This window comes from Columba livia, chromosome 1 (assembly GCF_036013475.1).
Source record: "Columba livia isolate bColLiv1 breed racing homer chromosome 1, bColLiv1.pat.W.v2, whole genome shotgun sequence".
Taxonomy (NCBI): Eukaryota; Metazoa; Chordata; class Aves; order Columbiformes; family Columbidae; genus Columba; species Columba livia.
In genome coordinates, this window is record NC_088602.1 from 153067913 (window position 1) to 153079230 (window position 11318).

The following is an 11318-nucleotide window of genomic DNA, read 5'->3' on the forward strand; positions in this document are numbered from 1 at the left end:
TCAATCAGCTGGACAGTTTACATTGAAATTTTTTACTGTGTCAGCATGTTATTGATGAACTAATGATGTAGAAGAACATTGGCAATGTAAACGGTGTTGCTCAAGACCTCTGCTGCTTCTATTGCCAAGTGTAAAAACAATGGTAAAGAGCAGCACAGTGACTGGATGTGCTCAGTGAGCATATATGAAGGAATTAGGAAGCGTTTGTGTTGAACGAGACTGTCAAGCCAAACATAAAAGCTGAATCTCCAGCCCACCGAGGGACCCTTATGCTGTGCCTGTCTCCAGCTGTATTATTTACAAAGAATTCTTTATTGAAATAGGTCATTTCAATAGTTGGACAGAATTTAAGTTACTAGAAGTGTAACTAGTCATTTTTCATTTAATCTTTGAGATCCAATTTGGCCCAGCTGCAGTGCCAGCTACACAGCAGCTTTAAGATTCCTCATCATGCTGCTACTACTTGTTAAAGCTACTGCGTGCTCATCACCAGCTTCACGTCAACCTGGTCAACAGGTTATGTCAAATCTCTCTTAGATGGAAGGGTTTGTGTGCTCACCTGTGTTGTTGAACATATATACAAGAAGTCTAATAACAAATATTACCTGCCTCTATGAATTCAGCCTCAGGAACTGCCAGGACACGATGAGGCCAACACTCCTTTACAAACCAGCAGAGGGAAAACACAATTTGGCTCTCACCATTCCAAAGCTGGGTTTATATGGCAAGCTTGGGTCCATCTTTATGGGCAATCAAAAGGATATCACCCTTTCCCAAAGTTCTGAAAGCCAGACATCCTTCATGAAGATGGTATCAGTATATGGGCATTGTAATCCAGTGTTCAAAGCCGTCCAAAAGCAGCAGCCACTTTGGAAAGATTATGTAGGTCCTGTCTGCACATTATTTCTGTTCTACATGCTTCAGGCATTCAGAAAGTCTTACCAAAGCATTGCTGGCAGTGTTTGAGATGGTGTTCATCCATTGCATAAATCACCTGTTTCACACCCTTGCATCTCAAACTTGGGTGCCCTCTGGTCAGTACCACTGTGTTGAACTGGCTCAAATCCTGTTTTCAAGTTCCTCTGTAACCACAGGAGTGAAGACTGCCTCCATGCTCCCCTGGGGAATCTGATGACGAGTACAGGGTGGCATCACATCTGGTTCTTCCCCCAAGCCCTCTCCTATACCCCACTGGAATTATCCTGGGACACACCACATTAAGAAAGAAGCAAACAAAAAAAGGTGCAAAGAATATTCCAAATGTTTATTATGTATTAAAAATACCGCAAATAAGCCATACAGTTCATTTCACAGTAACCTAAACAACATTGTTCAAGAACTTGAGAAGTCAACAAAGAACAGTGCAGTTCCAACAGTGACAACAGTTACCTTAAAGCCATGGGTCCCTCTTTCTTTGTCAGCAATTCTTTCCTGTTTACAGTGGGAACACCACTAGATATGGTTCAGTATCATATTTACTCCTTTTCACCTGCGCTGTTTCCACAAGCACACCACTTCTGGGAGGTGCTACTTCTAGGAATTCTTCTTCTACCATAGCCACGGATGTGGTTGGTGCAGGCTGAGGTGAACGTGATGCCCACAACCTATTTCCAAGGTATCCGTGTGCCAACCCCTCTACCAAATCCTGGATAAAGTCCAAAAGTAAACTTGAAAAGGAGGGATATTAGAAATCCTTTCCAAAAAGACAGAAAAACAAGAAAGCTCCATGAGGAAGTGGCTTTTAAATAAACCTCGAGAGAATTATGACACTTCTTCCTCAATGTCAACCTGTTCCTAGAAGGATCCTTCGCTACCAATGCCCCAGGCAGGCACCCAGTCACAACAATGGTGACAAGAATCAGGCACCAAGTCCTGAATATGTAACAACAGTTCAGGTCACTGTCAGCTGTGTGAAAACTTGGAAATGTGTACACCTTAGAAGCAATTCTGCTGATTTCATGGTGACTTTCCCCCTTGTGTGTTTTTGAGTGTACTATTATCGTTAGCATGCTTGCTATACATGGAACACGAGAGGTGCAATTTTAGTCCTTCTCTTTCCTCATTGAAACTCATTATCATTTTTACAGAAAATCCTGCATCACAGAAAAATTCTCCCTTTCCAGGAAAGACAAACCCTTATCATGTAAACAGTCCAAAAATATGACAAAAATATTACTGTACCTCTTTAAACTAGTCCTATCTTTCAGAAGTCCCTTTTAAGCACTAATTTGCTGCACCAGCAGCTGACGATGCTGGGAAATACACCTATGGTCACAATGAAGGAATCTCACCCGCTATGTGGTGGAACATCCCTCAGGTCTTCACCCAAGCAATGCCACTTACCTCAACCTTGCCTTCGGGGGTTCAGCTAAACCCTTGTTAGCTCCTTGGTACAGGTGAAGGACTCAGAGAAATATACTACAGCTCAACTGACACCTGGTAGACTGACCACCCAGCTGAGTCCCAAACTGCAGAAACAGATGAGTTGCTTCAAACCTGGCCCACACTGAAGTTTACCGGTCTAAACAGTTCAAGGTAGGGGTGTAGTTTTGTTCATTTGTTTCTTAAACCAAAACATCCCAGTAAAATTCTCAGTGTGTACAGCAGTATGCTTTTTGTACCAGAATAGCTGTAGCTCTTCTCTATGGGATATCTAGCGTCGTAGTGTGAAACACCTTCATGCCATTAAATGCGTGCCCATGCTAACGAGGCCGTAGTGCCTTAGTTACACCACTACAGTTACAGCGGTACAACGTTACAGAGATGAGCCCTTAGAGACTCAATCCCCAACTATACTCATGTTTTCTTAGAACAAAATTTTAAAAAGAAAATTACACAAAAGAGAAATAAAGGAAATAAGCAGAACTGTTTCTATTATTAAAGTATTCTTATTCTCTTTGGAGGTATCAAATTGCTTTTTAAAAGAGTAAAAAACTGGGCATACAAAAGCTATTCTCCTTTATCCATTACTTGCAGAAGGAGCACCACTGCCTAAACTTTTTCATGTATTTTTTCTACTTTCACAAACAACCTTTCCAGATCATTCCTCAGGTCATCTATTGAGCTTTTCACAGACTCCAAGTTGTTCTCATTATTTTCAATTTTCACTGAGTAGGCAACTAAACTATCCACTGCAGTTCTTATCATTTTCAAATCAGAATCGACCTGGCTTACAGAAGATCTCAGTTCATCCACAGAGCCTTCCACAGAAGAAAATTTTTCAAGATAGCCTTGAGAATGTGCTTGACCTGTCTGAAGATTTCCTTGGTCCAATAAAGTACTAATTTGCTTCTGGACATCCTGAAGAGCACCGGAGGATGGCAGGTCACTGATGCTTCTCCTCAAGTTTTCCACATCATTGTACAGGGAGGTCTGTGATTCACCAAGATTTTTCAGAACGTCTGTTACTGAATTTACGTCCACATCTGAGACCCCCTGAAGAGCAGTGATGCTTTGTTCTAGGGTACTGAGCTTATTCTCATATTCTGCCTCCTTCAAAAGGAAAGACTGCAACTTTTCACTGTTTTGCGCACCAACAGAAGTCAGAGACTCCAGGCTGTCTTCTATGTGCCTCAATCGAGACTCCAGTCCCTCACTGTTCTTGCCAAAAGTTTCTAATGCTTTTCTGAAGAGTTCGCTGTCTTCCCATTTGGTGAGGTCAGCTTTAACTTGCTGTAAATCTTCATCGAGTCTTTTAATGTCACCAGGGAGCTGCATAATAGAATCCTCGGCTCTCAGAACTTTCTCTCGTAAAGCTTTTAATGAAAGGTGTTCAGTGTCTGCAGCCTCTTTGAATTTCTCATGTTCTTGTTTGAGATTGACTAGTTCCTTCACTTCAGTATACACATCAGACTCCATGGAGTCTATTGTACTCTTCAAGGTCTCTATGTCCTTTTCTTTGGATTTCATGGATGCTTGCACCTCACCAAGAGCATCTTTTAGCACCTTAATTTCGTGTTTATACACATCTGCCTCTTCTAGTGAATCAATCTTTACTTTCATATTGTTGATTTCATCTTGGCTCCTTTGCTGGACTTCAGTGAACACAGCAATGTTATCATTTATAGACTTGGTTAGCTCTGTTAGTCTCTCTTCCACCGTGTTTTCCAGAGATGTGAAGTCTCGTTCCCTTGCATCCTTCACCATGTGGATGCCGTCAGACAAGTCTTTCAAAATTTCATTTTGCAGCTTCTGAAGCACTTCACTGATCCGGTTTATTTCACTCTCCCCTTGTTTAACAGCCTTCTCAGTAACCTCCTGCTTCTGCTGAGCAATTTTCATCAAGGATTCAAATTCTCCAAATGTGGCCTGAAGGGAACGCACCTGAAACAGAAATCCACACGGTTAATGATTCTGATTTCATCCTTACCTATATCTTTACCCTTTGTGTCTAAGATCCTTATGGCCCTTGTTACCATATGAAATGATCACCTTGTGATCCTTCATGCTCCCTAGGTGACCCTATGGCATATAAATACGGGAGGCACAAAAAGCCCAGCATCTAGAGCCTTATAGCTCTACATACACATGAATCTTCTGCTGAAAGTCCTTGGCCTCGCTGACCTGCCGCAAATGATCCAGGAAATCTGTGGCAGTGAAAATCAAACTCACTTCTCCAGAGTTTGCATCCAGACCCCTGAGTCATCCCTCCCCTATACGACTGCTGGTTCCACGGGCCACAAGTCCGTAAGGGAGGAAAAGGAAAGGGAAAAAAACCAAAACAAAGCAAAAAAAAAAAAAACCGAAACACCAAACTAAAGAACATCTGACATCAGCTTCTGAATACAGAAAAGCTGGAATTAGACTTTAGCAGGCAATCAGACCTTAGGCCAATTCCTGAACATGAAAGAAGTTTCAAAGTAGACAAGAAAGAGTAACAAGGAGAATTAGAGATAAAGGGGAGCTGGGAATGGCTGGGGAATGGGAGTAGTAATTGTGACATTTTGTTGCTCCTAGATACCAATGGAGACACAGATTTTTCTTGTTAACTATTTTTTAAGATTAAAAACAACAACAACAAAAAAAAAAAAACAAAAAACCACAGAAGGGCTTGAATGTTCTAAATACTTAGTACCTCTTTATTCACACACATGCATACACCAACACGCTCTTAGTGAACACGGGCACGTGTATGGATGGAGCCAGAACACCACGCCAGGGCAGCTGCCAAGGGGACTGACTTGTCCCTGTCACAGGTTAATACACACAGAAAGTTGTTGCCACTGGATCGGGTATGCTATTAAGCTTCCCAATTACAAAAACTACAGTTGGTTTTAGTAGCAACAACAGGGAAAAGGTCAAGGGGTGAGTGGCCGCCACATTCATTTACCGTCACATTTAAAAGTACGATCCAGGCACACCAATGGGGAAGCAGACGGTACTTTATTTTGAGGCCAAGCAGAGTATCAGTCTCAAGACCATGGAGAAACCTCTTTGTGTGTGGGTGTGTTGTACTTTTTTAAACTTTGTAAAGCAATGTAAGAACTCCCACTGGCTGCAACGGGAATCCATCGCGCAGGAAATACCTCAAGGCTTCGGCAGGATGGCGAGCGCTGAGTAAGGCATGTTCCCTTGCCTCACGCTACTCCCTGTGTCTGAGGGGTACATTAATCAGTCCTGCCACATGGGCTGCCACGTTTACTGATTAGATACACAGCTGGAGGGGTGGTTTTATTTTAAAAATAGAAGTATATTTTATACGGTCTTAGAAAGAAATATACAGAGCTTGTATTTTTTTCTCTTTAACTGAAATAGGCTCCAGCAGTTCCCAGTCAGGTTCTGAACCTAGAAGTTATTTTCAGAAGACCTAACAGACTTACTAATTAGAAATTAAGTTGTTCATCATGCATTTTTGCAACACTAAATCTCTGGCCAAATCCTCCTCAGTTTTCATGGAAGTCTACACTGTGTAAGGACTGTAGAGTCTGGCCACAAGACTTGCTCTTGCTTCAACAGATCCCTGCAGTTTGAAGAATACCTACAAAGAGGACTTCTTTTTCCCCTCTCTTCTGTAGGAAGTTTTGTAATGACTCTACATTCCCAATACATGTATTCTGCAGTGCTTACACACAAAACTGGAAATGAGCTGGGGGTGAAGGAGAAGCAGGTAATACTGCGACATGTGCCACAGCACGACACCAGCCATTACACTGACTTATCAACCACATTTTCGTTACATTTTAGCTGTCATTCATTCTGATTATTTTTCCAAGTAGAGAGCTTTTTCTGTATCACTATGAATGGACTTCAGAAATCTAGAAGGAGGGTAAAGGAAAGTCCTCCTCCCCCTCTTACGACAGATTTTCTTTGACACATTCCAACCAAATCACCAAAATCCTATTTGCAATTTAACTCTCTTCAATTGTTAGTCTAAGAAAAGGCATCAGAAATGGCCAGAAGAACTCTCCAGAAGGCCAGGAGGTCTCTGCTGCTGTACGTCTGACTGAGATGGATCCCACCCATCTGCAAGTGGAAGGACTTTATACCTGCTCCTCCACCACATTTGCCCAATGCTTATAGTGTCACTTGATGCTATTCTCCTATATTTCCAGCTGGGCCAGTCACTTAAAGATAAGCAAGCTCTGATGTAACAAAATGGACTGGGGTCTTCAAATCAGACCAGTTTCTAATTTGATCTGTCCTAACCAAGAGCCACTGGGGCCCAAAGCAAACACCTTGCAGGAGAGGAGTAAAACTCACAACTTCAAAGTAGTAGTTCACATTCACTACACAGTTGGTTTGTGTGTGCACCTACGTCTGAGTTTGCCTGTTTGGTGTTCATGGCTGGTAAGACTTGAAACCATAGCCCTTGAAAGGTTTAACACCATAAATAGGACAGAAAAATATGGCTATAGCTAGCAACTATATCTTCTCTAACTGGTTATACAATGCTGTATTTAAACACCTAAAGATCTTGGCCCCTCTGAGAACTGTGCTGTATTAGAGACTAAACTTCCACATCATTTCCTTTCTCCTCCCACTGCTGATGTGTAAAGCAGATGAGTTTATGTAACGCTTACTCCTGACAGGAGCTCTCTGCAGTAAAAGACAGAAGGAGAAAACCAGTTCCACACAGCTGCCTGTGCTGATGACACTTCAAAAGTGCAATGCAGGACCCTGCGATTTTGTAAAGCAATGAAATATGGCACAGTCTCCCCTCCCTCCAGTACATCCTTCTGTAAAGGCAATGCCAAGTCACAGCAAGCAAAGCCTTCAAGTGTTACACCAAAACTCTCTGTGATCTCTTTCCCCCCACCTTTAATTCTTGCACTATTCTATGTATAACATCAGCTGTCTGAGGCACACAGGGAAAGTTTCAGTTCTCTTTGAAACCAACTATTTATAAACTTTTGTTACGTACCTGAATCCTAGAATATACAACATATACCTACGATTTTCTGCATTGATACAGAGACAAGAGGCAGAAAGTTGTACCCATTCCTGTGCCTGGAAAGGCTTATATATTGCACATACATCTGGGTTCTACACTCACGTATTGTAATCTTACGTCCTGTATGCCCTGCCGTTGCATTTTATTCCTTCTTGCAAAGACTCTGTAAAAATGCCTTAAAAACTAGGGAAAAACAACCATTCTTGCTAGTTCAAATCATGGCCTGGGAATCAGAGCATAAAAACCACAGGATTTAAAATGAGCTTCAGAAACAACACTATAGCCCTGAATTTTACAGCCCTTTCCTGGCCTCATGTGAGTTTTCCTTTTCCTGCTTGTCGTAAGGGAAAGGAAACAGTGAGACTGACCCTACAAACTCCACGTGTGCAGGCTACCGTGCTTCCCAGAGAGCCACAGGATCTCTGCCAGGACATGTCCCCCCACCCTGTCCCCCCATTCTGTCCCACTGCCACCAGCCCGGGGCCCGAGCTCACAGGGAACATGGGGAATCTGCATGGCTTGCTGTGCAGAAAGCAGTCAAGCTGAGACAAGAATTTCCTTTTCTTTGATCTGACTCTGTCATAACTCTGCACACTGCTTTACAACCGATTTATCTACTCCCTAGACAGGAGCTTGATTAGACCTTGACGATGCGCCTTCATGTACGCCATTTTTTTTAAGGTTTTAGGCTCCCTAAGGCATATCCAGATGCACAGTGACACTTGTGAAACTCTTGCTAGGGGGCTAGTAAGGCCTGAGTGAAAAAAATTAGGAGATAAATGAGCATTTATTTCGCTTCACTTGAGCCACACCCTTTGCAAACTACTTGACAGCTCTTCCTGGTCCTGCACTGCCATGGACACCAAGAGTCCAGTTTGCTCAACCAGAGGCAGTGGCAGGAACACAGAAGGCAAGTTATGGCAGGAGCAGTGTTTCTGGCACGGCCTCTGCTGCTCCGTGAAGCTGGCACAGGTTTTGTTTTCTGGAGCACGCAGGGACGTCGAGGCAGGATCCTGCCACATCTGACCATGCTGCCACACCTGGGCGTGCACACCTGCCCGCTCGACGCGGCGACAAAGAGCTGCCCATCGGCCACACCCGGCGTTCCATGATTTGCGAGGATCCAAGATATAAAATTACGGCCAGCAGGCCCTCGAAGCTGCAGGTCTGCGCTGCTGCCAACACGTAAGTGTGCTGGCTGCATTATATAAAATGGCTTCACGCCCAAGCCGTGGAAGCGCAGGCTGGGCCAAGAGCCGGCTGCGGTCGCCACTGCGGGCTGTCCCGGGGTCCGCCCGCCCGCCGCGGGGTCCCGCCCCCGGCCCGGCCCCGCTTTGCGCTGCTGCCGGAGATTGCTCGCTTTACCGAGGCCACGTTTGCAGGCGCTGGGAATAACTGCGGCCCAGACTCTTTTTTTCCCTCTAAAGCCATGAAAGCATCTTTACAGAGAGCACGGAGGGGGAGAGGCGGAGCGGCGGGGTAACGGGACACGTTTGCCTTCCCGCAAGCCGGGTTACCCGAGTGCTGCCCTCGGGTGAACCCCCGCCCAGTCCTCATTCCTGCAGGGGCGGCTGCTGCCCCGCGCCCCGCCGAGCAATACCGAGCGCCCCGACGGTCCCGCGCCCCAGCCCGCCCGCTGCCAGCGCCGCCACCGCGGAGCGGCCCCGCGGGACACCCTGCCCGCCCCCCGACAGCGCCCGGCGCCGCGCTACCTTCTGCACCACAGTGTCCAGGGTGGCGGCCAGCTCCTGCCGCTGCCGCTCGGAGGCCTCCCTCTCCCGGGCGCTGCGCCCGACCTCCTCCCGCAGCTGCCGCACGTACCAGCCGGCGGGCAGCGCGGCGCCCAGCACCACCGCGGCTCCCAGCAGAAGCGCCCAGCCGCGGCGGGGGCCAGCGCCGGAGCGGCCCCCTCCGCCCCCCGCGGCGGCCCTGCCGCCCCGGCCGTGCCCCCCCGCCGGCTTCTTCGCCGCCGGCTCCTCGGCGCCGCTGGGCTGCGCGCCCCGCTCGTTGGCGGCGGCGGCGGGCGGACTGCCCCCCTTTGGGCCCCGGTGCTTGGCGGCCGACATGGCGGGACGCCGCCGCCGTCGTGCGCGGAGCGGGAGCGGGCGAGAGAGGGAGGGATGAAGGAAGAGAGGGATGAAGGGAGGGAAGGCGGGGGAGCCGGCCCGGGCAGCGCCACGCTCCCCGCCCCGCCCCGGCCCCCGCCCCGGGGAGTCGCCACGCACACGGGGACAGACCCAGTCCCTCCCGGGGACAGCCGCCAAGCAGGCGGGCTCGGCGCCGTCCCGAGGGCGGCAACGGGACAGGGGAGCGGCGGGCGGCGGGCAGGGCGAAGGAGCAGCCCCCGGCCAGCCCCGGGGTGACAGACCCTGTCCCGACAGGGGCCGCCTCGCCCGCGCCTGTCCGGAGGTCTCACTCAGCGCGGGGTGCGCTGGGCATTGCCCCCGCAGCCCCCGGGTGTCCCCAAGCCCAGCTCCGGCGCGCTGCCGGTTTTTAGTCTTGCATGTAGTTTTGGTGGCAGAGCGCGGCAGGCTCCTGCCTCATACAGCTGCTGTTTTGCTTGAGTGTGAGTTTGGCTGATAGGATCACAGTAAGCTCCGAGAGCAAAGCGCAAGGAAAAAGTTGTTTTCTCCATGTGCACCTCCCAGTTTCTTGTACCCCTAGAGCAGAGACTTGGCATCGGGCTGGTTTCTCAGGCACGCAACAGCTGCAGGAGTGATTCTGGCCCGACTCAAACTCTCATGGGTTTCACGGACTGCTTTTGTCTGAGCGTGCACTCGGTAGAGGCTGGGAGTTCAACACCAAAATTCCTGGCGAAGCCTTTGTGCTCCAAGTACGCTCTTTTTCCTCACCACATTGGCGTAAACCTGTTGCATTCATCATCCTGGTCCAGGACAGGAAAGGCTGAGCAGGCTGTCCCCTGCATCCCTGGATCCAGAACACAGGCCCGCCATTTGGTCCTCTTCATGCTCTCAGTTCTTCTCTTGCTAGTAAGAAGGCAAATTAGAGGGAGGTGGGAGCTGAGTAATTTGGATGTGCCATTAAGAAGGGGAGAGTGGGGAAGGAGAGAGCAAGGCAGAGCAAAGGGTTAAGGCACTGGTGGAGAAAATAGTCTGCTGTGCATTGAATTAGTTAAAGGTTGTATCAGCGGGCGGGAAGAATGCATCTGATCATGTAATAGACGATCCTTACACAGGGAAACTGAGTGGCCTTGAAGTTGCAGTTTTAGGGCTTTGGTAACAGAGGGCTGGGGAGTGGATGCTCTTCCACATGGTGGGAAGGGGAGAAGAACATGCTCTACACCTGTGTTTGGGTAGAAGGGAGGTATCATATGGGATTAACTTTAAAACATTTTTGGAAAATCCTTTAAATTTTCCAGGAACACAAAGAGCTACTTAAACCCATTTCATAAACCACACAGTTGTATCTTAGATTGTTATCATATACTTGCTTGATTGTGGAAACTTGGAAAAATACAACATAAGGCTCCTTCTACTGTCTGCCTACTGCTTTGGGCTAGACTATAGGACAGATTACAGTGCAGAAAAACTTAAATGTTTTGAAAATACACCTTCAATACATCAATAATATACTTCTTTTTACATCCTTTAGCCCTAACTGCACAGGTTAACTTAATGACTGGTGTCTGATCAACATCGAACTTCTCTGCCAGGTCACTATCGAATTGTATGATGTTTCGGGTCTAGACCCTTAATCACTGATGGCTTACAGGGAACATTTTTTGGTAACCTTTTGTATAAAGTTGTCCACACATGCACAGTGCAAGGCCAAGGTCTGTCACTGCAGCTGAGTTTTGTAAATAAGGGTTACAATTCTGGAAGTGAGTCTCAATTTTTGTAAAAAATGACTGGGGCATATTTTATTTTGGCCTCAGTAGGTACTTTGCAGGCAACAGCAATACAGACTT

The 11318-nt window shown here is 47.2% G+C and overlaps 1 protein-coding gene across 1 annotated transcript; it reads right to left on the reverse strand.

The window, feature by feature from the left end:
- Window positions 1-1243: 1243 nt before the first annotated feature.
- CKAP4 (cytoskeleton associated protein 4) lies at window positions 1244-9555 on the reverse strand. The gene is made up of 2 exons (XM_065039219.1): window positions 9103-9555; window positions 1244-4323 (listed from the first exon to the last, which is right to left on the reverse strand). The coding sequence occupies exons 1-2, from the start codon at window positions 9454-9456 to the stop codon at window positions 2992-2994; spliced, it is 1686 nt and encodes a 561-aa protein (XP_064895291.1). The 5' UTR covers window positions 9457-9555; the 3' UTR covers window positions 1244-2991.
- Window positions 9556-11318: the final 1763 nt, after the last annotated feature.

Coding starts and splice junctions, on each gene's coding strand:
- CKAP4 (XM_065039219.1), bottom strand. CDS start 9,456: ATGTCGGCCGCCAAGCACCGGGGCCCAAAGGGGGGCAGTCCGCCCGCC. Junction 4,324..9,102: donor TGGACACTGTGGTGCAGAAG/GTAGCGCGGCGC, acceptor TTTCTGTTTCAG/GTGCGTTCCCTTCAGGCCAC.